General features: G+C 41.4%; 2 protein-coding genes across 19 annotated transcripts in view; one reads left to right on the forward strand and one right to left on the reverse strand.

Moving 5' to 3' along the window:
• AGPAT4 (1-acylglycerol-3-phosphate O-acyltransferase 4) overlaps positions 1-10,785 on the forward strand; it is an 89,977-nt gene extending 79,192 nt beyond the window's left edge. For all 4 annotated transcript variants that reach the window (XM_046939193.1, XM_419616.8, XM_015284327.4 and 1 more), the window contains 2 exons: positions 1,574-1,772; positions 8,103-10,785. In XM_046939193.1, coding sequence (XP_046795149.1) covers positions 1,574-1,772; positions 8,103-8,194 — 291 coding nt within the window. In that variant the 3' untranslated portion in view covers positions 8,195-10,785. The remainder of the gene's footprint in view (positions 1-1,573; positions 1,773-8,102) is intronic.
• A 1,138-nt stretch (positions 10,786-11,923) lies between these two features.
• The window catches only part of MAP3K4 (mitogen-activated protein kinase kinase kinase 4), an 89,557-nt gene continuing 73,739 nt past the window's right edge, over positions 11,924-27,741 (reverse strand). For 14 of the 15 annotated variants that reach the window (XM_046939188.1, XM_046939191.1, XM_015284321.4 and 11 more), the window contains 10 exons: positions 27,354-27,454; positions 25,776-25,856; positions 24,585-24,776; positions 23,864-23,934; positions 22,068-22,184; positions 20,592-20,751; positions 14,279-14,401; positions 13,630-13,736; positions 13,259-13,438; positions 11,924-12,482 (listed from right to left, as the gene is read on the reverse strand). In XM_046939188.1, the coding sequence (XP_046795144.1) occupies positions 12,462-12,482; positions 13,259-13,438; positions 13,630-13,736; positions 14,279-14,401; positions 20,592-20,751; positions 22,068-22,184; positions 23,864-23,934; positions 24,585-24,776; positions 25,776-25,856; positions 27,354-27,454 (1,153 nt within the window). In that variant the 3' untranslated portion in view covers positions 11,924-12,461. Of the gene's footprint in view, positions 12,483-13,258; positions 13,439-13,629; positions 13,737-14,278; positions 14,402-19,556; positions 19,669-20,591; positions 20,752-22,067; positions 22,185-23,863; positions 23,935-24,584; positions 24,777-25,775; positions 25,857-27,353; positions 27,455-27,741 lie in introns of those variants that run through there. The other variant, XR_005858704.2, reaches the window with a different exon arrangement.

Genomic DNA, 27,741 nt, shown 5'->3' on the forward strand with positions numbered 1-27,741 from the left:
TTTTGCTGACTCCAGTGCTGTGCAGAGCCAACAAGGGGGAAAATATGCTGCTTCTTTTCAGTGTCTGTGTTGCACTCTGTAGTAATAGGCCCCCTAATGGTGTTACCAGTAACAGTCAGAAATTGTTCATATTTTTCTAGGTAATGCTGATATTTAGGAACCCCCGTGTATATAGTAGAATTCAATTTGCCAGTGATAAATAACTGTTTTAAACCAGTCATAAACTGAAATCCTCAAAGCACTGTGAAGAAAACTTCATACATTGTATGATTTATTGAAGACAGCTAATTAATTGGTCATAATGATCTTAGTACAGTTTAGTTCACATGAGCAAAGCAATCATAATTTTTCTAATCTCAGTAAAGAGAGAGCAATGCTTTAATTACTGTGTAATCTCTTAAAAGTTAAATGCTCCCTTTGAATTAGATAAAATGGTAGCAGCCTGTAATTGCTCAGATTGCCATTAAATAATTAAAGAATTGTCCATGTCAGCTGGAGCATAAGTAAATGTAAAATCATAGCATAGTAGAACTAATCTTCTTGTGGTTGATTAGGACAATGTTGGCTTTGCCAGCATTTTTTTGAAACCATCATGAAACGTTTCTTTCTTTGAACAAATTTGGCCCTTCATTCTGACTTAATTGGGGCTCCTTATGTTAGTCTAATTCTGACTCAATTAACTAGTCTTGTGTGAATCAGATTGATAATCTTTGCTTTGGAACCAGAAAGAAGGTTTTTGATTTTTTTTCCCACCAGCTTTGATATGTTATGTTGATCACACTGTTGAAGGCAATGCTGTTCACCCACGTAAACTCTTGAGAAAAGTACTGAATTGTAAACCTTCTGTGGTTCAAAAAAGAAAACAAAGCACAGCACCACACGTGCCTCAAAACCCCAGAGCAAATAAAACCATACCCTACTATCTTTCTGTTATTCTGTTAAACAAGACCATAAACAGTGAAAGACTCCTTAGACTATTTGTATGCTCAACTGTCTATAGAGAGGTCTTTCTTCCATTGACTGCATGGGAACAAGATAAGTAGGACTACCTCCACGGGACAAAGTGATCAGGAGTGGGAGGTGTTCTTTGGAGGATGATACAAGATGGTGTCTGTTCACCTTTTCTGACAGGGCTGTTTTAGAGCAGTGTATGGAAGAGCATTAGGGAGCAGAGGATCTGCTGCTACAGATGCAGCCCAAATACTTCTCTGGCTTACTACTACTATTTGTCCAGTGGCTGCAGCTCTTGCAAGAAGTGCAACAGTGATGTCTGCGTAGCTCCAAGAGCGTACGTCTCCTTACCCATTTTCCCTTACTGGGTTAGTTATACTCTCTAGGCATGCTATTTTTCAGGCTTCTGTGTGTAAAAGAAAGGGAGGATGCATATGTGTCCTTGTAAGCTCTTTTTTTCTGATTATATGGTCATTGACTTCAAAGTGCATGCTTTGCAGCCATGAATTGGTCTTTGATCTCCCCCCAGGGTTACAAACACACAGACAAAACATCAAAGTCAGGAATGTATAGTTTTGTTGGCAGATGGGGATTTAATTGTTGCCCTCCTTTGTTCTACCAGGATGCGTTCCAGGAGGAGTACTACCGAACAGGAACCTACCCAGCAGTGCCTATAGTACCACCCCGACGACCATGGACGCTTTTGAATTGGCTTTTCTGGGCCTTATTGCTGCTATATCCCTTATTCAAGCTGCTCATCAACATGATCAACAGTGGATCATCACTAACGTTGGCTAGTTTTGGATTTGTCATTGTAATGGGTGAGTTTTCTCAAGCAAGAAGTTTTTTTTACAGAATAATTGGCTTGACTTACTGATCCTTACTAAACCTCTGTGACTAAACGTATGACTAGTGAATTCAACAGACCATGGGAAACTATATCCACTTCTGTCTGGAACAGGTTAGGTAGATCCTTTTCTTATTTGTCTTTGTACAGTTGTTGTGTTTTGTTTTTTTTTTAAGAGCTACATACAGAATTTTCTGTTTCTGTAGAAATCAAACAGTACATTTCCAGTGAATTGCCTACAAGAGGCTTTCTTCCTCTCTGTAGTGTGGTGCTGGATTTCACTTTGAATGTCTACAAGTACTGAAAGATTATTTACTCTGAGAATTCTGTAATGTGGTTTTAGTCTGTTACATAATCCATTGGAAATCCATAAACTTGTGATTTAAGGCAGGGACAACCTGTTGTGGCCATCTAGTCTGATTTATGCAGCAAAAGGCATAGACTGCCATAGGTGATTCCTGCAGTACCTGTGGCAGTGCTGGGCTGTCTTGGTTTGCGGTTAAGGTGATTGTGATACCTAAAAAGAGGAAGGGAAACAAATCAAGAAGCTGACCCACAGAAAAGGAGGGAGATCTTCTACGATGTTCTTCATGGAAGGAGGAGCCAGACCAGCTGGGCAGACAAAATTGCATTTGGGTGTCTGCACTTCTTGTGGTATTAAGTACGTGTTGGATGAACAAGTTCCAATCCAGATTAAGCCATAGATTTATAAAGCAAGTATCTCGTATGGCTGCTGTCCCATGTACTTATGGCTTCCTCACCTTAACGTCTGAACATATTACAAATATACTTTAAAAAAGAAACAGAATTTCACAGCAGTGAATGGGATGAGGTATGACACCACTACAAATGCTACTTCTTTGGCAGTAGCACTTGATATTCTGCCTTCGGAAGAAATGCTGGAGCAGTCTGTTTGGTACTGGGCAGTGGAACTGTGGTGTAACGAGGCACTGAAGCTCAGCTACTGTGAATTTTTTTTAATCTCTCATCATTTCTTCAGCACTCTCCTCTTAATTCAGCTTCTCCACTCTGTGGGCTTGTCGTTCAGCTGCCATTCCAAGGTGCCATATGCCCTGTGGACCCTCTACTGCATGATTCAGGGGATTAGATTTCAACCTCAAGGCCAAACGCTTTAATGGGTTGTCATATGTGATGTTTCTGGATTTAGTCCTTAATAACAGCCCTCCAGCCTGCCACCAACAAATCTAGTACCATCTTAGTATCTCTTGATAGTAAATGTAGATTGTCTTTACAGTCTAGACTGCTTCTTTATGAGGAAAGGAGGGATAGACCCTATAAAGAAAAAAGTATGTTGCTACTAAGAACGGCAGGAAAACATACTTTTTGGGGGGATATCTTACGCCCCACTTAGCTCTTTCTTCTGCTTCTGGCCACAGGGCAAGATTAATAAATAGACTGCTGTGAGTTCTCTGAATCCAAAGGACTTTTTTCAGGTTATTTGTGATGCTGGAGCTAAGAGTGAACTATAGCAGGAGTTGGCTTCCAGAATAATTGCATGAGCTCCCAGGCTGCAAAAGCACAGCTGAGGAGCACATTAAGAATGCTGAAATTAACAGTCCACTGTATGATCTGCATTGATGCACCATACATTATCAGCAACATTTGCAGGATGCTGCAGGTTGCAGTTCCTCTGTAGGGATTTGAAAGACCCCTGTGCTTAGCAACAGCTCTCTTTTCTCTCTGAATACGTGGTGTGATCATAGCCAAAGTGCCTGTAATTGGCCAGGATTTGTAGCGTGGCAGAAGGCACTGTATTGCCTGTAGCAGAGGGTATCATCTGATTAGATTCAGCCAGCCACCTCTTGCTGATGAGCTGGCAAAACAGAAAGGTGATGTCACTTATTAGCTGATAGTCTCCAAAAAGCTGTGGAGGGCAGACAGTCTGTGGGAGAGGAAAAAAGCTCAGCCTTCAGTAAAAATAAACAGCAGAGTTGGTTACCCTGTACACTTGAAAGTGGATGTGTTATTCCTCACTAAAAGGACAGGAGTTCCCTCAGTATGTTATATTCTCTTTTTTTTTTTTTTTAACTATTCCCCTTTGAAGCTTACTGTGGTTCCTAATCACCCATTTTAGATAGACTTCATTATTTCAAAGGGCAGGCTTCAGTACACGATAACATTACCTTATTATTGTGCTATCTGCACCTATGCTGAATATTCTGTGATGGGAAAGGGAGGAGGGACTGGGAGGTTCTACAACCTGATCCTCTGCTTTGTTCTCAGGGTGTTATTTGTCTTTCCAACAGCCCCTGCTAATTGTGTTCTCCAGTAAAATGCTTACTGGCTTGTTAGTGGCTGTTCAGGTCAAACAGTCTGTAAGAGAAATGCCCCATGGCAGTCAAGCTGGAGTGAAAACACAGTAGTACCTCAGAACCTAACTTTCAGGTCTGAGAAATGAATAACCAGTGTATATATAGCTCTGCTGGTTCAGCTCAGACCCTTTCAGCCCTAAATAAACAATGTCTTCTCTTTATACTGAGAATGCTGAGCCATCCCCTCTTGCCTTGCTGCGCAGCAGTTTGGCTATTTATACTCATAATAATCATTGCATTGTGCTAATATCTAACTACTGGTCTGGGACCAGGAGTCCTTTGTGATGCTACTTGAAGTGACACAAGGCAGTCCCTGCTCCAGAGGATAAATGCTCGAGCAGCTCAAAAGACAGAAGTCTCTTTTGATTCATAGAATCACAGAAGGGCTTGGGTGGGAATGGATGTTAAAGATCACCTTGTTCCAATCTGCCAGAGGCAGGGTTGCCGCTCACCAGATCAGGCTGCCCAGAGCCCATCCAGCCTGGCCCAGAACACCTCCAGGGATGGGGCATCCACAGCTTCCCTGGGTGGTTTGTTCCAGTGCCTCACCACCCTCTGAGTAAAGAATTTCCTCCTAACATCTAATCTAAATGTTCCCTCTTTTAGTTTAAATCTGATCCCCCTGTCCTATCAGATGGTGTATAAAGTCAGTCTCCCTCCTGTTTATAAGGTCCTTTTAAGTGCTGGAGGGCCACAATGAGGTCTCCCCAGAACCTTCTCCAGGCTGAATGAGCCCAACTGCTTCAGCCCCTCTTCATAGGAGAGGTGCTCCAGCCCTCTGATCAACGTTGTGGCCTTCCTCTGGACCCACTCCAGCAGCTGTAGTTTCATAGGCCATGTGGCAAGAGATTTGTGTTCTTAACTCACAGGTACTGTTGAAAATTTGGAGCTGGTATTACAGTGTTAAAGCAGTGAGTCTGTCAAACTGTATCTGACAATAGCTCTTACACGTCTAATGCTAAAAGCATAATGACATCTGAGCTTATGGCATGGCTCCTGCGGTTAAGTATCAGTTATAGACAGAAGTATTTCATTTGAAACAAGCGTAAATAGTAATGAGTCAGCTTCGATTCTGCAGGAGCTGTTGTGTATCTGCTACACAGTGTGTGGACAGTGCTATCAGAAAACCTGCTTCTATAGATCACAAACAGGGATGAGTCTTGATGTGACAGTGATGTGACAGTGTCCACATGCAGAATGCAGACCAGAGGGTCAGAGCATGATGTGATCTGAACAGCAAGGCTGAGATGAGTGGATGGTGAGTAGAGGGTGAGCCAGCAGTGTTGCAGGAGGTTGTACAACACCAGGAGGATGCAAACTGTGTGCAGGATTCTGCCTGTTGGTGGAGCTGCCAGACAGTCTGGCCTTTGAGCCTGGTGCGTAAAGCTGCAGGGGTTGATGTCTCTTGTTGTCTCTTCTTGCTTCTTCCTTTTCCTTTATAGACTATAAGATAGACAGTAAATAAAAAAAAATCTACAATTAGTAGAAGCTTTAGTTGTACAAATTCATTTCAGTGTATAACCTCTGCAACACATCTGTACAGCAGACTATATATGGGAAATTTCTATACCCCCACTACAGCTGCCGTGTGGTGCATAACACAGGAAACAGATGAGAGCAGTTCCTGAGATGTGACAGAAAAGGAGAAGTCCTCTGCTCTGAGCAAAGGTTTACAATGAGGGATGTGGTACCGTGATGTGGGTGGGTGGTGGTTTTCTTGGAACTAAAAAATGTTCAAGAAACGGACTCCGTGTTCAGAACTATGCTGATTTGTGTTAACTCAGCCCTCTTTCAGCCCCTGGTGCTCTGGCAGGCAGAGCAGGTCTGTAGCAACATCTTGTGTGTCAGTTGGTGGGGTAGGCAGTGATGGGCAGAAAGACGGCAGGAGCTCTGCTATCTCCTGCAGCTTGCCAAGGAGCACCATGGGGATGCCCCAGCTGACAGCTTCTCCCTCCTGCTGTTCAGGAGAGGCCTTAAAGTCTCACAGCTGATGGTTAGCCACGATTCCTCTTTGGTTTCTTTGTCTTCCTTCCCATAACATATTTGCATTTTAAGCAACGGCAGAGTAAGTCTTTAAACATGATGGTGTCATTGGGGCATACGGTAAGATAAGAATTGTTTTTAGGCCTGAGGCACTGTACTGTTTGGCAGCTTTCCTTTAGCACCCTGCAGCAGTAAAGAAGAAATCTGTAGCTTTCCCTCTTAATAAAACCAAATATAAACTGATCCCCTTTTATCCTTTTCCTTCGTTTGCAGTTCTGATTTGGCTGACTGAGGCCTGTTTGCTTCCAGAAGTTGTCTTCATGTATGCTGCAACAACATTCTGTAAGGGGAACGTAGTTAGTCTGTTAGTCTTCTGCAGAAGAGATTTTGCCCTAATTCTGTGGTCTTTTTTTATTATTTTATTTCTTGAGTTCTCATATGTGGTACTCTTTGTAGGCATAAAACCATTCTGGAACTGTAGTGTCTACAAAAGTTTGGTAGATACCGATGAGAGCATTCCATCTGCGAGTAGTAATGTGAAGAGATCATCCTGTGATGTTTGATGAGGGTTTTGACAGAAATGTACAAAAGCTTTTGTTTCCAATGTTGGACTTCTACAACCACATACGTGGTGTGGAATGCCAAGGCTTTGTCTACCGCAGCACTAGAACTGGACTCTGTGTATTGAAGAGGCCCCCAGTGCACAGCTACCCCATACCTGTAGAGCAGTTCCTGTGCTACTGTTTCTCATCCCAGGTAGCTCAATGTTGCTCACTTTTATTACCTAATGCTTGGAATTGGGTATTCCTCAGCCATAATTGTGTTTTCACCCTCTTTTTGAAGTGTAGCCCTCTCACCCGGCTTTGAGCCCATCAATTCTCTTCTTACCCTCCCCATCACTATGTGAGCAGCACCCTACCACGATGGGGGTATATTCTTGGAGAAGAACATTGAAATGCTGCCCAGCAGCTGCTGGGATTTAAGGAGAGTATGGGGGGAGTTGAGCTCTGAGAGAGAAGAGGCAAGTCAGGGCATGGATAAGCGCCTGCAGCACCCCAACACTTATCCCTGCTGTGCTTCCCCAGGCTTGGCAAATATGAGCAGTCTTTTCTTGCACCCAGCCTTCCCCAGAGTGCCAAGGACCGCGAGGTTAACTGAGGGCGGAAAGGCAGAGGCAGTTTCCGTCAGAGAACAGAGGAGAAGGAAAAAATCTCAACTGCTGACTTAGGTATTTTTTGGTGTCCAGGCAGCAGCATTCCTGGAACTTTATGAAATCCCCACTGTGCTGTGTGGTTGCTATAACAGTCACTCTTATTTACACTCCATGTCCATCTCCAGATGCGGTTTATATCCCTCTGGTTAAAGTCTAAATGATTTCATGCTTGCTATTACATTACCATGCCGAACTGCAGGCTCTGTGTTGGATCCTCCTCTGTCTTCTAGCTCATGTCAAATGTCAAAGACTTCTTTCTTTTTTCTGTTTTTGTGAGAAATCTTCCACTTGTCGTAATTGTTTGTTTCTATTCATGGACTAACAGTGAGCAACAGTAAACTTGCTCAAAGCCATCTCTCTTTCTGCATTGTGCTCTGTATGATGCCCTCCAGACAGTCCTGGTGCACAGGGTTATTCCAGTCAAGGAATTTCTCTTTGAACTTCTGGATTATCCGCTCACTCAGTCTCTTTCTCCAGCCTGTTGAGGTCCTTCTGCCTGGCAGGGCAGCCATCTGGCCTAAGTCAAGATGTAGGCCAGCAAAACAGATATAGGTTTTTCCAAAATGAAGTAACTGTGGGTAAGTTATCTGACAAATGGGAGCGTGGGTGTGGTACTTAAATGCTGTTAATACTGTAACACTGTACTATGCAGTACTTTACAGTCACGCTGCAGAGCAGAGGATACCGATTGTCTCTTCAAAATGCTGTGTATATACAGACCTTCGGTCTCTGCCTCCAAGAAGGCTTTTAACTTTATTTTCTTTTTATTTTGCAGCTTCTGTTGGTGTCAGATGGATGATAGGTGTTACAGAAATTAACAAGGGCTCCACCTACGGCAACAATGACAACAAGCAGAAACAGAAGTAGTATCTTCAGAGACTGCTTCAACCCAAAGGGAACAAATGCAACCTCTGAAAACTCTTAAGTGCATATCATGGTCCTTCAAGTGAGGTCAAAGGAAGGGTAGGATGAGCAATTGCCATGCATATCTGAATTTGCACTCCTGTTATTTTTCTCCTGGGGTTTGGGCTGGATTACGCTCTTGAATGAGGCACTCCTTTGTACACTCTTCCCAACAGGTTTGCATTTGTTTGGTTGGTTTGTTTTCATATAAAGCGTCTTAAGATTGGAAGAGAAAAAATTCAGTGTGCTGGTATGATGAGATTCTACCTGGAAACTAATTGATGGTTGCTGAGGTATGGGCTTTATCTTGACTTGCTCTGAGGAAGGGATAAATGTCAGAAGATTGTTAAAAGATGATTAAAACTGATAGCTGTCTAGCTCACATGTTAGCAGTTTAAACAAGAATAATTTGTCAGTGTTCAAATACAGTACGATGCACTGCTTGGTGATACCACTTTTGCAACTCTACTGAACTGACAGGAGTGCAGTAGAGTTTTTTTACATCTAGAATTTATTCCCACAGTGAGCACCACATTGGCCCTAGTCAGACGGGCAAGGGGCCCATTTTGTTGGCTCAGAGCCTTGCAGTGGCATAACCTGGAGCAGAATTTGGGCCTGTGGCCTGAGCAGAGAGCTAAGCTACCCACTGTCACATCTTTCCCTAGGCAATACTTAGCAGCATAGCTGAAACTTCTAATTCTTCTGAGGATAAATGCCATTCATAGTTTGGAAAAAGAAAAATAGGTAACAAATTACTTTCAGCTTCAAACACAGATTCAAATTCTAGGCCTTCCTAACAGCAATGGAAATGGAAAACAGCTGGGTGTGCTGTAACAACGTAATACAAAGCGTGCATTAAAAATTATTGCCCTGCACCCATACTGTTGTGAACCTAATTAATCTGTTGTCTGTCTTTTCTGAAAATTACTTCATGTAGTGCCTCTTAACATTGTCTGAGGTAATATTTAAATTATCTTCTGCTTTTCCTTTGGGAAAAAAAGAAGGAAGTGGGAGAGGGACCAAGGACAGAGGTATGGCTTGCAGTTTTTTATGCCAGTGTGGAGTTTATTGACACCCTTCTGAATTAAATAAAAGTAGGATCGAGTCCCCTGGGAAAACCATGTTTCTCTCACATCCCCTTCATACTGATTGCTAGGCGTCCTCCTCGTGGTTTGTTGTTGTTTTGCTCTTTAAAGTAAGAGAGGAGACTTTGAACTGCCATCAGTTAAGGGAACAAAAGAACAACAACATTTTAAGCCCAAAAGTTATTAATACTGAACAGTGGGGACTATTCTTAGCATGTTCAGTGATGTTACATTTTCTTTGAGTTGTATTTCTAGCAGCTGGTAAAAACCATTTATCTTTTGTTATAATAAAACTGAAGCCAGAAGCACCAGAGACTCATACAAAAGTGTATGAATCATTCAATGAAATATGCATTTGCTGTTCTGTACCATCAGATCATCTAGAAAGTAATCCTTTAAATACGCAGTATCTAAACAGCAGCTGCAGTGGTGCACTTAGCATGTGGCAGTAAGTAATAATAGCTGCTGAGAGTGAATGCAGTTAGTAAGAAGTACTCAAGGAAGGAAGAAATAGGCCTTGGGTCTTATGAGGGTCTTGTAGGCTTTTGTCTCCTGTGCACGTGCATTCCCTGTGCTCTGAAGCATACTGGAATAAGTTGTGTAATGTGTCATAAAAATAACAATAGACTTTGGTTTATTTCTTAAACACACAGAATAGAGCCAGAGCCCAGAGGATACTGTCATGCTTATAAAGCTGCCTATCTGTCTCTTCATAGAGCACGTGCCCTTCTACGCTGAAATGCTACCATGCACCTGTATTGACTAAAGCAATCCTAACAGTAGAAAGCACATTTATACTGTGCAGTGTGTACATCTGAAAGACTACAGTATTGCATTAGAGGTGGAAGCTAGCCAGCCCTGAAAATACTGTACACAGTTCTTTGCAAATGGGTGGGAAGGGAAGAGAGAAAACATCTCTTCAAGCTAGCATTTCATTATAGTAGAACGAACCCCATAAATAGGTGAAAGTTCTGAGCAGCAAATACATATTTGTGTGATAAAGACCTTTTTAAAGAACAATTGACTTAACGTGCTGGTAGACAGATCTCTAACATCTCTTATCAATCTTAGTCCTTTTTTCTGTTACTGCACACAGTACTGCTTCTCCAAGAGGAAAATAGCAAACACAAAAGTACTTCTCAATGAACATTTAGGATATTCCACACGGGTTTCTCTTGGAGCAGCCATTGTAACTGGCCCAGGGCCAAAGGCACCAGTCCTGGATCTGAGTCCCAGCAGCCAAGGGCTGCAACCCAATACCCTTCCAGTGTTCACTGGCCAACAGAGAAGGTTTAATGGTACTTGCCAAAGGTAAACTAGTCCCATTCACTGTATTAAAAGAATGACATATGTCTGTAGGAATCAGTGTTTGCCCTTCTTCACCACGAACAACTGTATGGTCTACAACTGCCTTAACAAAAGTAGTCTTACATTTGTTTATACAGAAAAAATAAAAATATAAAAAGCTGACATGCAGTGAATGAGTTTTCTTTCGGTCTGTAGTAACAACCTCCCAACAGCTGTCATTTTTCTCCTTACTCCTGAAAACCATTCTCAATTCCTGCTTGTGTTCAAGGACACCTAAGACAAAGGAGGAGACAAACTGCTGTGGTACCGTGCTGTGCCAAAAAGGGAAGAGCACAGCAGGCCAGGGCTGCACCTCAACCTCAGGTACCTTCCTACTTGGTCGCTTAGGATGATGATGACAATTCCGCTCCTGTCATAACTGAAGGTAGGAAAGATGAGAAAAGTTCTTTGCTTAAATTGAACACTGTATTATTTGAAAGCCTAGATATACGGCACTGGTAACCCGCACAGAAGAGGATGGTGCATTTATGGATTTAAATGTCACTTTGTGATACCTTCTCAGCAGCTCATCCAACTGTGCCTCACCTATAATAAACCAGGGATTTCTCCATTAAGAGGAGAGAGAGACAGAATATTAAAAGGGAGTTCCCTGCTTAACAACTTAGCCAAACATGCACTAAAATTTACAAGTAACAGTTAGTTATGAGGTTACTCTTTGAAACAGCGAGCCAAACAAAATATTCAGACCTCAACAGATCAGAGATTGCAGACTATCATGTCTTCTAACTGCTAACCTCTTTTCCTGTCTCCATTTTTTGAGATGGATGACTATTAAAAAATAAATAAATAAAGGGAGATTAAAAAGTTCAGGATCAGAAATTGATTTTTAAAATTCCTAAAAGTGAGTTCTTGTTTTAGCCAAAAGCGAAACAGGAATAACCTTAACTGATTCTCCTTTTAGTCAGCACCGCACACTCCAGCCATTCTCTGTAGCTCAGGTGGCCAAGAAGAAAGTTAATGTAGCCCCGGACTCCATCCCTAACATAACAGGTAGCATAAAGCAGTACACATCACTGTGTTTCCTCAGGAGGGAGTAAAGGGAGACCCTTAGTTCTGTTATCCCTTGTGGAGTGCAGTGTGCTTCTTACATGTATTTGTCGAGATACTGACTGTCGCAACGTAAGAGATGCTGATTCCTGTTAGCTCTGCAGCCTTAGGAGTCAAAAATTCAACTCCACATCTCCCCACGTCTCCTATTGTTCCACAGTTACTGCCAGAAGAAAAACCCACCACCACCGACTCCTAAAATAAACCATTTATTGAGAAAAAAACTTTCTTGTTTTGAAATTTCATTAATCAGCCTTGTGCATAACAAATCCGAAGCTTGCCAAAGACAAATAATAAACAAAAAACCAGTAAAAGTTCACAGTCAGTGCACTCAACAAACAGATTTAAAAAACAAGGTCCATAACGCCCGATAACACTACAGCATTTTTCTGAACCTAAAGAGTTCAAAAATACTACATATTAACATTACGGTTCTCAATCAAATGAGAAACAGGAGAAGGAACAAAAAAAAGGTATGGTCCATATACAGTAGTAATGGCACTTTCACTGAAACATGCAGCTTCTTTCAACTTGCGGACACCGTCACGTGAGCAACATGTGCCAAGTAAAACATACAGGAGCAGCAGAGAAAGTGACGCCCGTCACTTGTGCAGTCTTCGTAAGTCAACTTTTATACTGTTTCTCAGCACAGTCTTTATGTAAATATTACATACAGTAGTGTTTAAAAGGTATTTTTGCCAGAATAAAAAAAGGCCATCGATTGAATAACTTCATTCTTCATCTGTGCAAACCTGTGGAGGGGACATAAGGCAATGAATTCATTTGTGTCTCCGTTGCAGCAAAAAGAGATCAATAGCTGAATCTCTTCAGCAACTTCCATTGAACAGAAGGAGTAAGCAAGTTTGATTCCTCTCGTTATAATGCTATAATGCATTACAACTGTTCCTATCTGACAACTGATGTTTCCACTGTCACCGCAACAATTCATTCTGCCTCTGTGACAGATGGGGCTTAGCTACAGTTACTATTACACCCAAATGCATCGCTTAAGAATAGGCAGAAACATTCTCGGCTAAAAATTAAGCCAAAATTCATACAATAACTGCCAGGTGAACAGTCTGTAACTGTGAAGTGAAAGGACAGTAGATGGCCCAGGCATTTGCTTGTTTTAATTTTTATGGTAGCGATTCCTTTCTCTGTTACATACGTCTCTGCATACATACTCACTGAAGCTTTAGGCACATATATATATAGGCACATATATAGCCCTCCAAGTCCAATTAACTGCCACGAAGTTTGACAAGTCTTTAACATAAGGATAATGCACCTCGATAGCAGCAAAGCATATTGCACGGTGCCAGGTTCTTGTAGCTAGATGTCTGTGAGCAACAATGCAGCTGCATCCTCAGTTTTCCACACCTTGCTTTCTTTCTGTTGAGCATCAGCTTACTTAGTATCAGCCTCCTGCCATGATACAAAGCCCTGTGGCACATCTGCACATAACACAGCCAACTGAAGGCTGTCTGATTCCCATCTACAGTTTTGCAGCCAAAGCTGTGAGACAAACCTTGACAAAAGGATGGTCGAGGAGCTGGCTGGCTGTCCACCTCATCTTTGGGTCACTTTCCAGGCAGTGGCAAAGGAAGTCTTTCCCCTCCGGACTCACTTTGTCAGGAATAGGAGGTTTATGACCCATCCCCACTCTATACATGATCTGGAAGTTGTGCTCATATTCGTGCCAAGGCCTCTGCAACAGGGAACAGAATTGCTCAGTGCAAAGTTTAGTGAGTAACTCACTGCGGAACAAAGCATAGACTTCTGTGCCCCGGGAAGTTAAAAGCCACCCTGATACTTGTAGACTTGCGGCTGGGAGTGAGGTCAGATTTTAGGGAAACTGCTAAGGACACTCTGTGTTCTGTCAGTAGATGACACACCTACCTTGCCAGTGACCATCTCTATAACAACACAGCCCAGGCTCCAGATGTCCGCTGCACGTCCATGCCCTTCTCCTTTTGCTCTAGTAATTACTTCTGGAGCCATGTACGCTTTGAAACAAGACACACCATGTCATCATTTTATACAGCAAAAGGAACTGAAGTGATTGATTAAGTAGGCAAACCAAATGCTTTTTAATACATCTGAAATGAATTACCACTTAGCTTTTCTTGCTAACTTTTGTCATGTGCTGGCTTTGCCACCTTGTCCTTTGACACATCTGCAGTGTAACTGTCTTTCAGTGTGAAAAATGATAGTGCAAGTACTGGTACTGTATGCACTCTGTTGGTTTTGTTTTTTAAAACAAAGAGATTAAGCAGCTGTTCCCTAAGAACACTACTGTTGCAGTAAGGCCGTAGAGAAAGATAAAATCCCAGAAAACAAATCTTCAGAACCTTTAGAGTTAACCAGACAAATAATATTTTATCTTTCCAGTTACATTTACTGACTTTTTTTTGGCTTATGGATGTAAAGCACATCTAACTAGCGAAGCTTACGCCAAGTTTCCCTGAGCCATACTGCATTGTTTCTGACAGAGGTATCTTCTTTTACGTTAACTAGCCAAGTTACTGCCTCACACATGCTTCCTTACCTGCAGTACCCAATGTACTGTTCACTTCTCCAGGCATTGTCTGAGTGTTGTTCTTTAGTTTTACTGAGCAGCCAAAGTCACCCAGTTTAATCAGTCCAGATGAGGTAAGAAAGATGTTGGCTCCTACCAAACACAGAGAGAAACAGTGACAACTGTTAAACCAGTGCTTAACTAAGGCAGGAGGACTCCTCAATATGATATACTACTGGAAGAAGTTGCACAGTAGGTAATAGCTGAATTCACACTTCTTAGAATTGTACCGGCGGATTAAGTGTGGAATTTGATAGCATTGGAGATGTTCCCCAAAGCATACCCTACCAATCAGGTGGCTGGATTTCCAATGAGTTGCAATTAATACTACACATCCTGGAAGATGACAACAAGAAATGTTCAAAGTACAAAATACTACAGCAGGCTTTCCACACATATGTTTCATTACGAGACAATACTCCTCCAGAAATTCATGCATGTCAGAGCTTATCCTTGTGAGTGTTGCATCACGAGAAAACAGCTCAGTGGCAGAGACCATTGATGCATACCTCCCAGTGTCCATCTTTCCAGTTCTGCTGAGTCAAGACAGATGATACAGTACATCTGTGTCATCATGACAGATGTACAAAATTGAGCTTATAGCATTCATTCCATGGACCACCAAATGCCCACTCCTTTTTCTCTCTATTTACAGACTAATTTCTGGAGGAGCGCTACCATTACAGTATCTGGCTACACTGCCAGCTTACACTACCAACAATTCCCCTAGCGTAGTTGAAATTCTCCAAGAGAAACCTACAGTTGGCTTCAGGTCACTTGGTCTACATGACACTGCAAAAATAAGCCAAGTGCTTTTGACAAACAGGTTTTTTTTCCACCCAACGTCCTGCCAAAACACATGCTGACAGGCAAGAGAAAACAGCGCAGGAGGAGCTCCCTGTACAGCTCAGGCCAATCCTGCAAGTATCACAATGAAACCACAAGTAGGTTGCAAGTCACCTGGCAGAAGTGCAGCTCGAGCTGTGAGTTCTCTTCAGGAAAGATTAATGGTACGCACAGAACACAACTGCCCGCAGGGCTTCGTTACACACAGCCTTTTCCCATGTCACACTGAAGGTTCTTTTTAAAAGGGCTCTTCTGAATATCATCTTTCAAAAGAAGTTTCCCACTTCTGTTCCACCTTGAACAAGGGTCAGTGCGGGAATCGTTGGCTGCTCCTCCTTTCTATTATGTATGTTCTCTTACTTAATGACTTACTGAATGCCCAGCTAGTGTGGCTGTGCACCTCCAAGATCTGAATGGAAAATAAAGAGTCCTTACAGAGCTCAAGTCAAAAAAACTAGTGCAGGTCAATGATGCCCCAACCTCCCCATTTCTCAAAGGACTCCCCTCACAGCTCTGAGAATGCTTGATAACTAAAGCAAAATGTATTCGGTCCAAGAGGTGTTAGGCATTAAAAGGAGAAGAATCAACAGAATTTCTTAAGAGAAATAAATTCTAACCTTACCGTAAGCCTTCTGAAAGGAGAATTGACTTTCAGTAAATACTACTCTTATAGACATTGTGTCCCTCCATTTTCCAGTCCCAGCATTCAGGTGCCTGCACATACTCAAGATCAGAATTCTTCCTGCTGGCAAACTGCAGAACTCAGCCAGGCACCCGCATGGGTCCCTTCCAACCCAAACCATTCTATGATTCTATGTCACTGTGGGCCGTGCAGTCAGGAGCACACACAACACACACACACACAGCACCCCTCAGCTCCTTGAATCAAACAGAAGAAACCTGCGATAGCACTACAAGAAGGCGGCTCAGTGGGACTCTAAATTATAAGCACTGCAATAAGTGAGTGACTGTTAGGGGTACCAGCAGGTTTTTCCTTCAAACAGCTGCCCGCTGCTTTTCAAATGATTCATCACATAGCCAGTGGGTACAGTGAGCCCACACAGAGAGCACAGGAATATTGGCCATCACTAGCAAATACTTCACAAAAATGTTTCTGAAACCACACTCTGGTTCCCCAAGAAAGTAACCCGCAAATATCACAAAAGGCTACAAAGAAGGTTCTGAAGTTACTGAGGTGGGTGCAAAGGGCCTGAGCTGATGCCCAAGATCTCTCTTCTGACTGAATGTGAAGTTATTATGCTAAGTTGGTTTAATGCAGTTTAGAAACTACCTATAAGGCCTTTCAGATCCTTGAAAAAAAAGGGAAGAAAAAAAATAACGGCACTTTTCTAGCATAATGTTACTGCAAAAACTCCCATCAGCCCTCCTCCTGAAAACATCCACAACTGTCAAATGCAACAAAGCTCAATTTCAAAATTTCACCAGGAAGAAAGAGAGAGAACTGGAAGACTCGCACTGCTGACATTTTCTGGGTGCTGAGTGAGTCCTCCACTGATGCGCAGTCTGCTGGAGCCTCTAAGCCATTTGGTCTGTGCTTTGAAGAACAAGACTGAGCTCTAGGAGGAGTTTTAAAAAGGATCTCATGAGATAGCGGACACCTGCACAGAACCCAGCAGGACCTGGGTAAGAGAACAGGGGATGGAAAAGCAGTACTTTGAGGATGCGTGATCCTTTTTACCCTTAACCGTCAACGTGATTGGAAACATAACAAAATTCCTACCATATCTGCATGGTTAACGAGCAAAGTAGAACCAGAGACCATGGCTAAAACAATAAAGAGAGTCAACACCCCGACCTGTTCCCTCTCTCCTACACGTGCGCTATCAAAGTAGCTCCATTGTACTCGGTGAAGGGAAGGAAGCAGCACAGCTCTGCAAAATTCTGCTGTCATTTACACCACAAGACCTTCTTGAAAGACTGCAAGCAGAGCAAACACCAGAAGTGGTACTCTTGCTAGAGCAAACAGCTGTGACGCAAAGCACTTAAAAAAAGTTTAGAGGATCAGTCCCAGATGAAGCACAGTGAAAACTGACACCAGTGTGATATTCCAGAGGTGCTGATCTCACTAGTGAGAGCCCAAGCAGCAGCACTGAAATCCCCATGACTAATGTGGCATAATTTCACCAGCAGGGCAGCTCATAGCCACTCCTCAGCAGTACTTTAGCAGAAGAACAGTCACATTCATTTAAGAAACAACTCGCTTCAGGCCAAATGCTACCCTTTGATGAGAAAATCAGCTTTATCACCCTCTTTTCCACACTCATAGAAAGCATGACATGCCCACAGTCTCCTGTTGAATAACCTTCGGCCTCTTGTTGAATGACCTTCCTTCCCTCTGCTCATCACAAAGAGACGAAGGCAGGAATAGCAGGAATTCTGAGAGAGCTAACAGAAAAGTTAACAAGAGTACAATAACACTTTGATGAAGACTTCATGGCCTGGAGCGCCTCATTCACAGGTTTCTGATTTACTGAAGTTTCAGATACAATGCCTTCATTTTCTGTATTCAGGCTGAAAACGCAATCTGAGCACTCTGTGTAATATGCTCTGCTCTCCCAAAGAGAGGGCACCAGGCATGACCTTACGATTAACTTTTCCCAATTCAGCACTTGGGAGACCACACTTGGAGTTCTGCGGCTGCTCAATACAAGGCAGATGTCAACAGACTGCATCAAGCCCAGCCCAGGGTCATCAAGACGGTCAGAGAGCTGCTAAGCATGATGAGGAAAGGCTGAGAGATGGGTTTGTTTAGCATGAGGAAGAGAAGGCAGGGGAGTGTGCAGAGAGAGGCAAATTATTGCTGTTTTCAACTTCAACAGGATCATGGAGATCGAAACAGAATTTTCCTCAAAGACACACTGTGGAATGGCGCAGGGCAATGGACACCAACAAAGCATCTGCAAATTCCAGGGAGGTATTAGGAAAAGGTTTTTTTTTTACAATGGGGATGGTCAGTCACTGGGATGGGACCCAGGAAAGAGGGAATCCCCATCCCTGGAGGTTCTCGTCAGTCACACAGACACGGTCCTGAGCAACCTGATCTAACTTGCCATTGGATCTGATATTGAGGCATGCCCTACTTTGAGCAGAGGGCTCAGCCAGAGATGCCCAGAGGTTCTCTTCAGCATTAAACATTCCATCATTACCTATCATTCTGAGGTACAGCTTCCTTGAAAAAAAGAGAAGTAATCATAACTGAGGAAATCTGGACCACAGAGATTCAAGTCCAGTAGGTAGGATAAAGCTTAAGCATCCAACTCACCTACCACATACAGGCACCAGCTACTTTGTACAGAGATGCAGACTAATAAAAAGCAGTGCCTGGTCTGCAACCAACGCTAATCTATCTCAGCATCTCTCACAACCACAGTTTGAAAAAAGATTCACCACAGCTGTGTCTTGCTGCACCTTTTACACTCACAGAATTGGATGCTATAACAGCATCTGGAGGGCAACGGTGGCACCATTGGACGCTACTAACCTAATGACTGAATTTCTGAGCACCAGGTGCTTTCCAATGCCAACGGCAGGATATGATGAAACAATTCTTAAGAGTAATTATTTATCTGATGCTGAAAGAAACAGATCCACAGTGATATTTGGCAAACTGGCCATGAGAGATCTACTGTGATCTGTCAGTGAGATTCCCATAGAAAAGCAGTTTTAACACTGAATGAGTCTGAATGACACATCATCATTCCTCCCTATGAGAAAAATAAGAGTAATGGACTGTAAGTGTAAATCTGGTATTATGCTAAAAGTAAAAACAGAGTTTTCTTCACTACTGTTCTCTGAGAACTTGAGGATGCAATATGAGCATAAAAAGAGATGGAGCAAGAGGCTTGCAGTGTAACCATAAGGCAGCCTTTATAGAAATACCCTCTCTGCAGTGTGCCTTCAAATTCTGCCTTTAAGTTTGTAGTAACAGCTCTGTAGCTGTTACTATTCTCAAGGAATGCCCCAACATTTGGTATGAGAAACCTGCTGCAACAGAAATGCCTTGGATAATGTAGCATTACAGCTCTGTTAAACAGCTCTTCTCTCTTTGGTGCATTTCTCTGATGAGAGGAAGACCTAATTGGAAACATATCCAGACATCACCAATGACATAGAGGAGCACAAAAGAAATCCCTATCAGTCAGCCTTGGATTTGGATCACGAGCTTCCAGGAGGCTGCAAACCAGCTAAGGATATCCTGGATACGGAACGATCAAGTAAAGGATAAGGAAGGCACTATGAAAAGCACAGAAGGAAATTCACATTTGCAGAGAAACCTTTGGTCAGGAAGGAGAAACAAAAAAGGCAAGACTGCTGGGGAATGGGTGTGAAGGGAAGTGTTTTCTAGGAAAAAAAAGCCAAAACTGACTCAAGAGTGGCCTACCTGGGTGGGAGGCCTCTGGATCGTAGATAGTTCTTTTCCCAAATGAGAAGCACGAGGCCAAAGGACCAAGAGCAACTGGGAACCTCCTACACTGCTGCGATGGTTCAAAACCCTGTGAGCAAGAGGGACATAGAAACCCAGCATCGTTGGGTTGCACTGCCTTGTCATAAAATGAACATTTGCTGGGCACACTGTGTGCACTGTTCCCCTAACTTCTGTTAAGTTGCTGCCAGAGGTGAGCAAAATGTGTCAAACTAACAAAAATGAGAGAACTAAACATGGAGGATGTTCTCAGAAGGTTCAGGAAAAGAAAAAGGAAAGTGAAACGCAGACTGAGACCGGGTACCTTAAGCAAATACCAAAACCATCTCCCCTTCAGCTACTGTAGCTCCATTCTGCTTACTTTATAAGCAAAACCTGAGAGCCAGGCATGAGTAGATACATGTATGGGGAAAAAAAAACAACAACCAAAAAGCCATGGTACACAGTTTTACCATATCCATTTAACTTCTTTTAACAAAGCTTTTAGTATTGTGTTTAATCAGCCATTTGTCTGAAAGGCTAAAACGCTTCTGCAGTATGGGAATTGCTAGGAAATTTCTGCTGGACCACTCTAGCACAGTGCACTGCTTGTCAGCTCCCACAAAATGCCATGGTTTCTTGCACAGCTGAGAAGAAAAACATCATTATGTAACTCAGTACATTAATGGCAGAAATACAAGGACCAAAACTTGAGTTTGGAAGAATCCTCAACAATCCTCAACAAACACCTCTAAAAAACAACATAAATCATGGGCAGAATTTATGAGTTTGCAATGCCACCTGTGAATGTTTTTTTTAACGTTCTGTGCTTAAGAAGGAACATTTAAGTAGCCAACGTGTAAACCGGAAATTGAAAAACACATGAAAGATTTTTTACTTAACTGTTGTATAGATAACGTACACTATATCTGAAAAAAGTCTCATTCCTTCCTCCTCTCCCCCCAGCCTTCTTCTGTAACACTAAAACAACATTACCTTTTTGGTTCACATTACCTTTAATGTCTCGATGAACAATACCGTGTTCATGTAGTACATTGATAGCAATGGTGATCTGCTTTGTGTAGAGCCTAATGACATGCTCCTGAAGGCCCAGTTTTGACACCTCCTCCAGCGTGCCCTCATCACAGTACTCCATGAAGATGTACATCTCTTCCTGTGGTGGGAATCAAACCCAATGAAATTGATTTTAATTTTCTTTAACTGCTCAATTAGAACTAAGTTTTCCTTCCGTCTTTAACTGTCTACAAAAGGGCGAGTTTTAGTGGAAGTACCTTTGACCACAGAATATCTAGCAAATCATCTCTTCAAAATTCTATTTTCTTAGGCATGCTTCACCCTAACATTCATTTTCACAGCTCTGGAAAAATCTCTTTCCCCATCTATCTGGGTCACTTGTATGTAACTGATACTGTGTGGTGGTATAACATGGAAATCTTGTGGTAGAAATCTAGCAGGCACATTAAGTAGAAATACAAAAAGGCCCTTAGCATATTTAGCAAGAAGTCAGAAAGTGATATTTTTTCCCCAGTTTCTGCACTGACATGCGTTCATTGCTTGAGGAGGGCAAGGTTTTTGTTGCTGCGTGTTCCTCAAATAAGCATGCCAATTTGAATTCACTTTAAGGGAAACTTTGGTCCTTGTTCCCTTTCTCTCTCTCTCTCTCCAATCCCGTTTTGGAACTTTTAGACAAATGCAGCCAGATTTAAGACAAAAAAGATGGCAAAGATGCTGAACTCTTAGAACTCGCCTGAGAAACTAATGACCCAGTGCCACAGACACCCAAAGTTATGTCCCAAAGTAAAGAAATGCAGAGAGAAACAGCCTGCGTCCCTTTCCAAAACAGCAAAGAGCAGGCTATCAACAAACCCATTTTGATTAAGTCTGTCAAACACACACAGTTTTCCAGCTTGACACTCAGTATCCTGCTCCCTGGCAGGGAACAGGTGGAGATACAGGAAAGAGCTGAGACTTGGAAGGGGGGAAAGGCATACGGAAATCAGAGAGTATGAAAAAGTCAGATATCCCAACATGCAGCTGTGGGAGCCAACTCTTTAAGACAACCAGGTTTCTGCTGCTCAGATAAGAAAACATGGCTGATAACAGTGATAATCTTTTGGCTGGATCTCCAGTCTTTATCTACCCGCAGAAGTTACCAGAAAGTACATAACACAGTTTGCACTTAGAGCAGTCAAACAGAGCTGCAGCACTGAACAGCTGCAGCATCACTCACTCAGTTACTGTGAACCCTCTGTTTATGTATCAGTTCCAGCACATTTCTGCAAACTACGTTTTAGAGAGATCTTAATATTCACAGGCAGAAAGACACACTGCAGTGCAATTCACGGAGGCACCCAGGCAATTAATTTAAACAAGAATGATCTGAAGTAAAACCTCCAATGAACCAAAGCTTCTTAAAATTTTCTCAGCCCTATATACAGCCCCTCTCCTCCACAATTGATATTTTCTTACCCTATGGAGCTCCACACCAAAATACCGAACAAGATTAGGGTGTTTGATGCCTTCAAAAATCTTCAGTTCATCAGCTGTTTCTTTGATGGTTTTGTGATCATTAGGTTGAAATCTTATCTGCACGAAACATTTACCATTATTCTACTGCTATTAAGTTTCAAACTGTTAAAGAACAATAACAAGAAAAAATATAAAAAACAAGAAAGCAGCTAAAAGGTGGATTCATTTCTCCAATACAGTATAATCACAGAAGAAGTTCCAAAATTCCATCTCTAGAAAAGTATTTACAATACTTAAGTGTTACACGCGTATGCACATGTGTGTATCTCTTCAGAGCTTGCCTTCTAGCTTAAATGTGGTGGTACAAGAAGATGCAGTGACAGCTATCTTTCAAGAAAGAATAATTGCCAGCTATTTCATCGGGGGAGATTTAGAGATTCACTTTGAGGGGTTTCTTTACTGAGAATGAGGCAGCTGCAAGGAAAAGGTGTGGCATGAAACAGAAACAATTGAAAGGCTTTCATTAAAGGCACAGTTTTCATTAGTTCTCCTACAGTGTGCTGAGATGCGTATTCTTGGAGGGAAAAAAAATCAGCAATCGTCTGCAAAACTGATTTAAGGCTCACATTCACACAATAATAAGCACAATCCTCAGGAAGTTATGGGAAATGCTATTTTTACTATTCTGGTAGAACGCAGAGATTTCATTAATTGTGTACAAGACAACTTGTGTTGTTTTGTTTTTAAACAAGGACATTACAATTGTTTTGCTCTTCACAACAATTCCTATTACAGTTTGTGCAAATGGCGTGCAAGTATTCCATATACTCTAACTCTCCAAAGTCACAGCGCTGTGCATTTGCAGTAAACCTTTTACGTTATTATTTGTAGAGATACCGATGATTCTGCGGTTGAGACAGTGAAGTACGAAGAAGTGGAGCACTGCTATCCGAGAGGGGGGAAATGTCACTTCAAACCTTCTAAGTCGGTATTAGTCAGCGTGTGACTACAGCACGGAAGTAGTTAAGCACAAGCCCACCTTTTCTTTTCCATGCTTTTGTGAGCTCATATACGTATCATATGTGGAAGAGCTGGCACATAAGAATGTAACTGCCCAAGCACCAAGTGGCTGCCATGGTAACTGCTCTGAACACTTGATGGTTGTCACTGTATAAGGATATGGAAATGCAGTAAAACTAAACAGTACGCGTATTTTTAAAAACAAAATGTTGGAGGGGAGAAGGATCTCTATGCCTACGCAGCTCTACTTGCTCCTGTAATGAAAACCAGGTTTTCTGTAACCAACAGGTTAATCGACTGCTTTGTGACTCACCCTAGCTCACCTAAACTACAGGAGAAGCTGAAAAACATCTGAAGTGACACTTCCTATCTTTTTATCTAAGGAATGAAGAAAGAGTAAATCAAACGTGAAATACTGTAAAGTAAAGCAAATTTGTGCACCGTTTCTACTGCTCAGAAAGCTCTTTCAAAAATAATTTAAGATCTCTTCATGAGAGTTCACACATATTAAGCAAGTATTCATTCGATATTCATTCAGCTCCATGTGGAATTATCCATATCCTTTTTACATACATTTAAGTTGAAACTTGCACACTGAAAGAAAAGGCTTAAGGAACATAAGGAAAAACAAGCAACAAATAGCAGTTGTGGCCACATGAAGAAACAATTTGTCTTCCCATCCTTTTCAAGCTAGCTAACAACGTTGTTCAGAAGACCTTACTGCCCTACAACTCACGTATATTTGGTTTGGAAAAAAGGCAATACTGAATACTCACTTCTTTCATAGCCATCAGCTCTCCAGTGTCAACACTAATGCAGGTATATACTTTCCCATATTGGCCTTCACCTGCAGTTAAAATAAGACAAATGAATTACACTACATTGAATAACTCACATCAACTGAACTCACCTTGCCAAAGTCATTCACCTGTATTTTCATTTAAAATTCCAAGTTACTTTTAACCTGTAACACCTAATAAAACATACATAGTCCTGAATTCAATGTCATGTTTTCACTTTTTATCAACTTAACAGGCTGATCTGAAAGAAAACCACTCAAGTATGAGGATTTGCCCACAAATCCTGAACCAGGGAGGAAATAATAGTCCTATGTGGGAAGCAACAACAACATTGGTGAATGAAACAAATCCCAAAGATTGTGCTCATTTCCACTCATATTTGTGGTTCTTCCAAAAGCAGAACTCAACAAATCAAACAAAATAGAGTTGAACATGCGCAGGAATTGCAGGATCATACATAAATAATCATCCTGACCAAATCCTTTTACTCCTTTGCTTCCTATTATTTGGTCAGGGAAAACTTCACAAAGGAAATCCCAGGTGCAACTGTATTTTATATTTCAAGATCCTGATTTCAGTGACGCTGGTCTTACCAATGCGAAGATGCAACATCTCAAAAGACAGTCTCAGACTGCCTTCAAAAAATGAATCTTTTTTTTTTCCTCCAGTCTGACAAATGAACGTATAACAAACTTACCAATTTTGTTTCCTCTCTGCCACTTGAAAGTCACTTTTCTCAACCCTACATGCATGACATTATCGTAGGATTTTGGTGTGTCGCAAACTTGGCCAATGATATTCTTCCTCCTCATCTCTCTGTATCTCCTTTCTTCAAACAACTGAACAGACTTCTGAACAGCTTCTATTGGTGCTTGTTTGGAAACAGTGTCTAAAAAGAAGTGATGAACAATTTATACGACTGAGAAATATTCTCTGTTTTTATATTTTATTTTGTTACCTTTTGATATCATCTCAAGGGACTTGACCTACAGGATAACTATTTTGTGCATCACATTTAAGATGTAGCAAAAAGATAAAGCATTTTAGGAATTACATATGAATCAAACATGAAACCAAAGGAAAATAAGAATGCTAGCACTTTTCTGATCATTATTTAATTGATTAAAGGAAGTCAAATGTTTGAAATGCAAAGGTTATATATTTATATATATATATATATATATATATATATATGTATGTATATATACATATATACATACATATATATATATATATTTCCCCTGTAATTAACCACAGGTAGATAATGGAAATGTGTTAGAGTCATTAAGGACAGAAGAGCAGTTAAGATTTTACCCTACTGAACTGTAAGAGACTTCTGTTATTTCAAATACTTAGAGGTATTACAAAACTCCAGATTTGAAGTCTTATCATGAAACTGAATCCTAGCCAGTGGAGCTAGAAAATATTTTAATAAAGCAATCGTTTATACATCCCTTCTTAAGAAGAAGAATTATGCATCTGTCACTCTTGATAGACAGCAGTTTAACCTTTTTCTAACAGTTTCAAAAGAAAAAAGATGGACATACTGAAATATCCCCATATTCTTCTGCCTGCCTATAATTACTACCCGTTTTTAATCCTTGTCTTATCTACAGTAGATAGTAAGAGCAGTTCCCTTTGCAGCATTCTTTTAAAAACTTTGTTTGCTCCTCACTCTTCTTTTCCTTCCAGTTTAAACCAATTCCATTTATTCAGTTCCAAATGAAATATAAGCCTTCTAGATTTCCAAAAAAAAAAAAAGAGAGAAAGAAATCCCCTTTATGGGAACAAAGCTGTGAAAACCTTTTCAAATGAGCATTAAAATTCAGCCTTATAACACAGCAATAGCTTAGGAAATGCTACATTACAGTGACTCCTAGACTCCTACCTTTGGTCTGGTTGATTAAGGTTCTGAGCTCCCAACTCCGCCGGGATGAGCCACTTGAATCTCCTTTTGGATATGATGGTTCTAGGGAAATAATACCGTCAGCATACAAGTGCCTTTATCTCATATTAAGGACTACACAGTCATATGCAGCAGAAACTGAAATCTTACATATCAGGACTAATATACCCTGCAAGTATATAAAGCAGTGTAAGCTCCCAAATTAAAAAATGATTCATCCTTAGTAAACAAGTTATGAGAGACATGGTTTAGTGGGCAATACTGGTGGTATGTGGATGGCTGCATTAGATTATATCTTAGAGGTCTTTTCCAACCTTAACCTTAATGACTCTATGATTCTATGAAAGCTATTCTGAAATGAGATATAATTTATACAGAAAGAAAGCTCTCCTTCAACAACTGAGAAAGCATTTCAAGTCACGGCATGCAGAATCACATGTGGGATACAACTCAGCAGGAAAGTAAGCTTTTAAGCTTCCTCAGAAAAAAGACTTGCTTCTTCCTGATCTATGTCAGTCTCCCACTCAAACATACATTTTAAAAAGGGAATAAGCCTTTGACAAACAATAATTTCACTGTCTTCTTAAAACAAAATAAATACACCACTTAGGATAAATTTGTACTATATTCATTTTGCAAAATGACCACAATACCAGCTCTGCTTTGTTTGTGATTTCATACTTCATTCTAATTTGCACAGAACACATCATCTTACAAGAGGAGGCTTAGAGGGAGATCTTCAATAACGTGTAGGAATATCTGAAAGGAGGGTGCAAAAAAGACACAGCCAAGCTCCTTTCAGTTGTGCCCAGCACCCACGACAAGAAGCAGTGGGCACAAACTGCAACAAAAGATGTTCCATCTGACCACCAGGAAGCGCTTCTGCCTGCTGTGCAGGCAGCTGAGCACTGGCACGGGTTGTGGAGTCTCCTCCTTGGAGATCTTCAGAACCCACCTGAACACAGGCCTGGGCATCCCGCTCTGAGTGCCCCTGTTGGAGCTGGGTTGCAGCAGTGGACCCAGAGGGCTCCAGCCAAACTGTGGTTCTGCTTTTATTACCAAAAAATACCACACATACAGGGGCCGGTTACACCTGGAGGAGCCTTGATTGAGATAAAGTCACCCACACTGTTCTGGATTCAAGTAACAGCAACTATCTGTAGAACGAATGCTGCAGTGGCAGTTAAAGAATTTGACTGGAAACTCTTCATTGCCCCAGTGGGTCCAGTTTACACTTTGTTAACAGTACTTAGAAATATACTATCTGATAGGGTATAATTCAGCAACTGTGGTACTCAGTTCATCTAGCATAATGCAACTTAGTAAGACACCAGGAAATTCCTTTGGGTGTAATTCAAAAACAATATGGAAAGCGAGAGAACAGTTACATCTGAGAACAGAAGAACTTAAAGTGTAACCCTGGAAGTTAAAAGTCTACATCTGAATGGGAAAGGTGGAAAAAAAAAAATGAGAGGGTTAAGAACTGGGAACAGATAAAAATATGTTAATGACATAAATCATCAGCATATTCAGGTCACAACCTAATATTGTGACAATCACCTTCTCGCTCCTCAGTGGGACTGGAGTGACGACTAAGGGATCTGAACTGCAACTCGGCTGCTATTGAAGCCAGTCGATCATTTTCGGGGACACTGGAACCCCTGTTAAATAGAACCATTGTACTAATTAACATTGCACTACGTAACTACTAATGACAGTTTAACTGCAGTTTGAAAGAGAAAAAAAAAGCTATGAAGCCTAGGGCATGAACCATGAAAGAAAAACTGATGCTGAGATGCAAATGGAGAAACCTTCAGCTATTTTTTCCCCCAAATGAAGACTTCTTATAACATTTTCACTATGCCACTATATATGATAAAAACTCTCAGCTTTTAAAGCATTAACTATGTGAAACTATTGTTGCTCATAACAGACTCTCTTCACTGAT

The sequence above is a fragment of the Gallus gallus genome, chromosome 3 (assembly GCF_016699485.2).
Source record: "Gallus gallus isolate bGalGal1 chromosome 3, bGalGal1.mat.broiler.GRCg7b, whole genome shotgun sequence".
Taxonomy (NCBI): domain Eukaryota; kingdom Metazoa; phylum Chordata; class Aves; order Galliformes; family Phasianidae; genus Gallus; species Gallus gallus.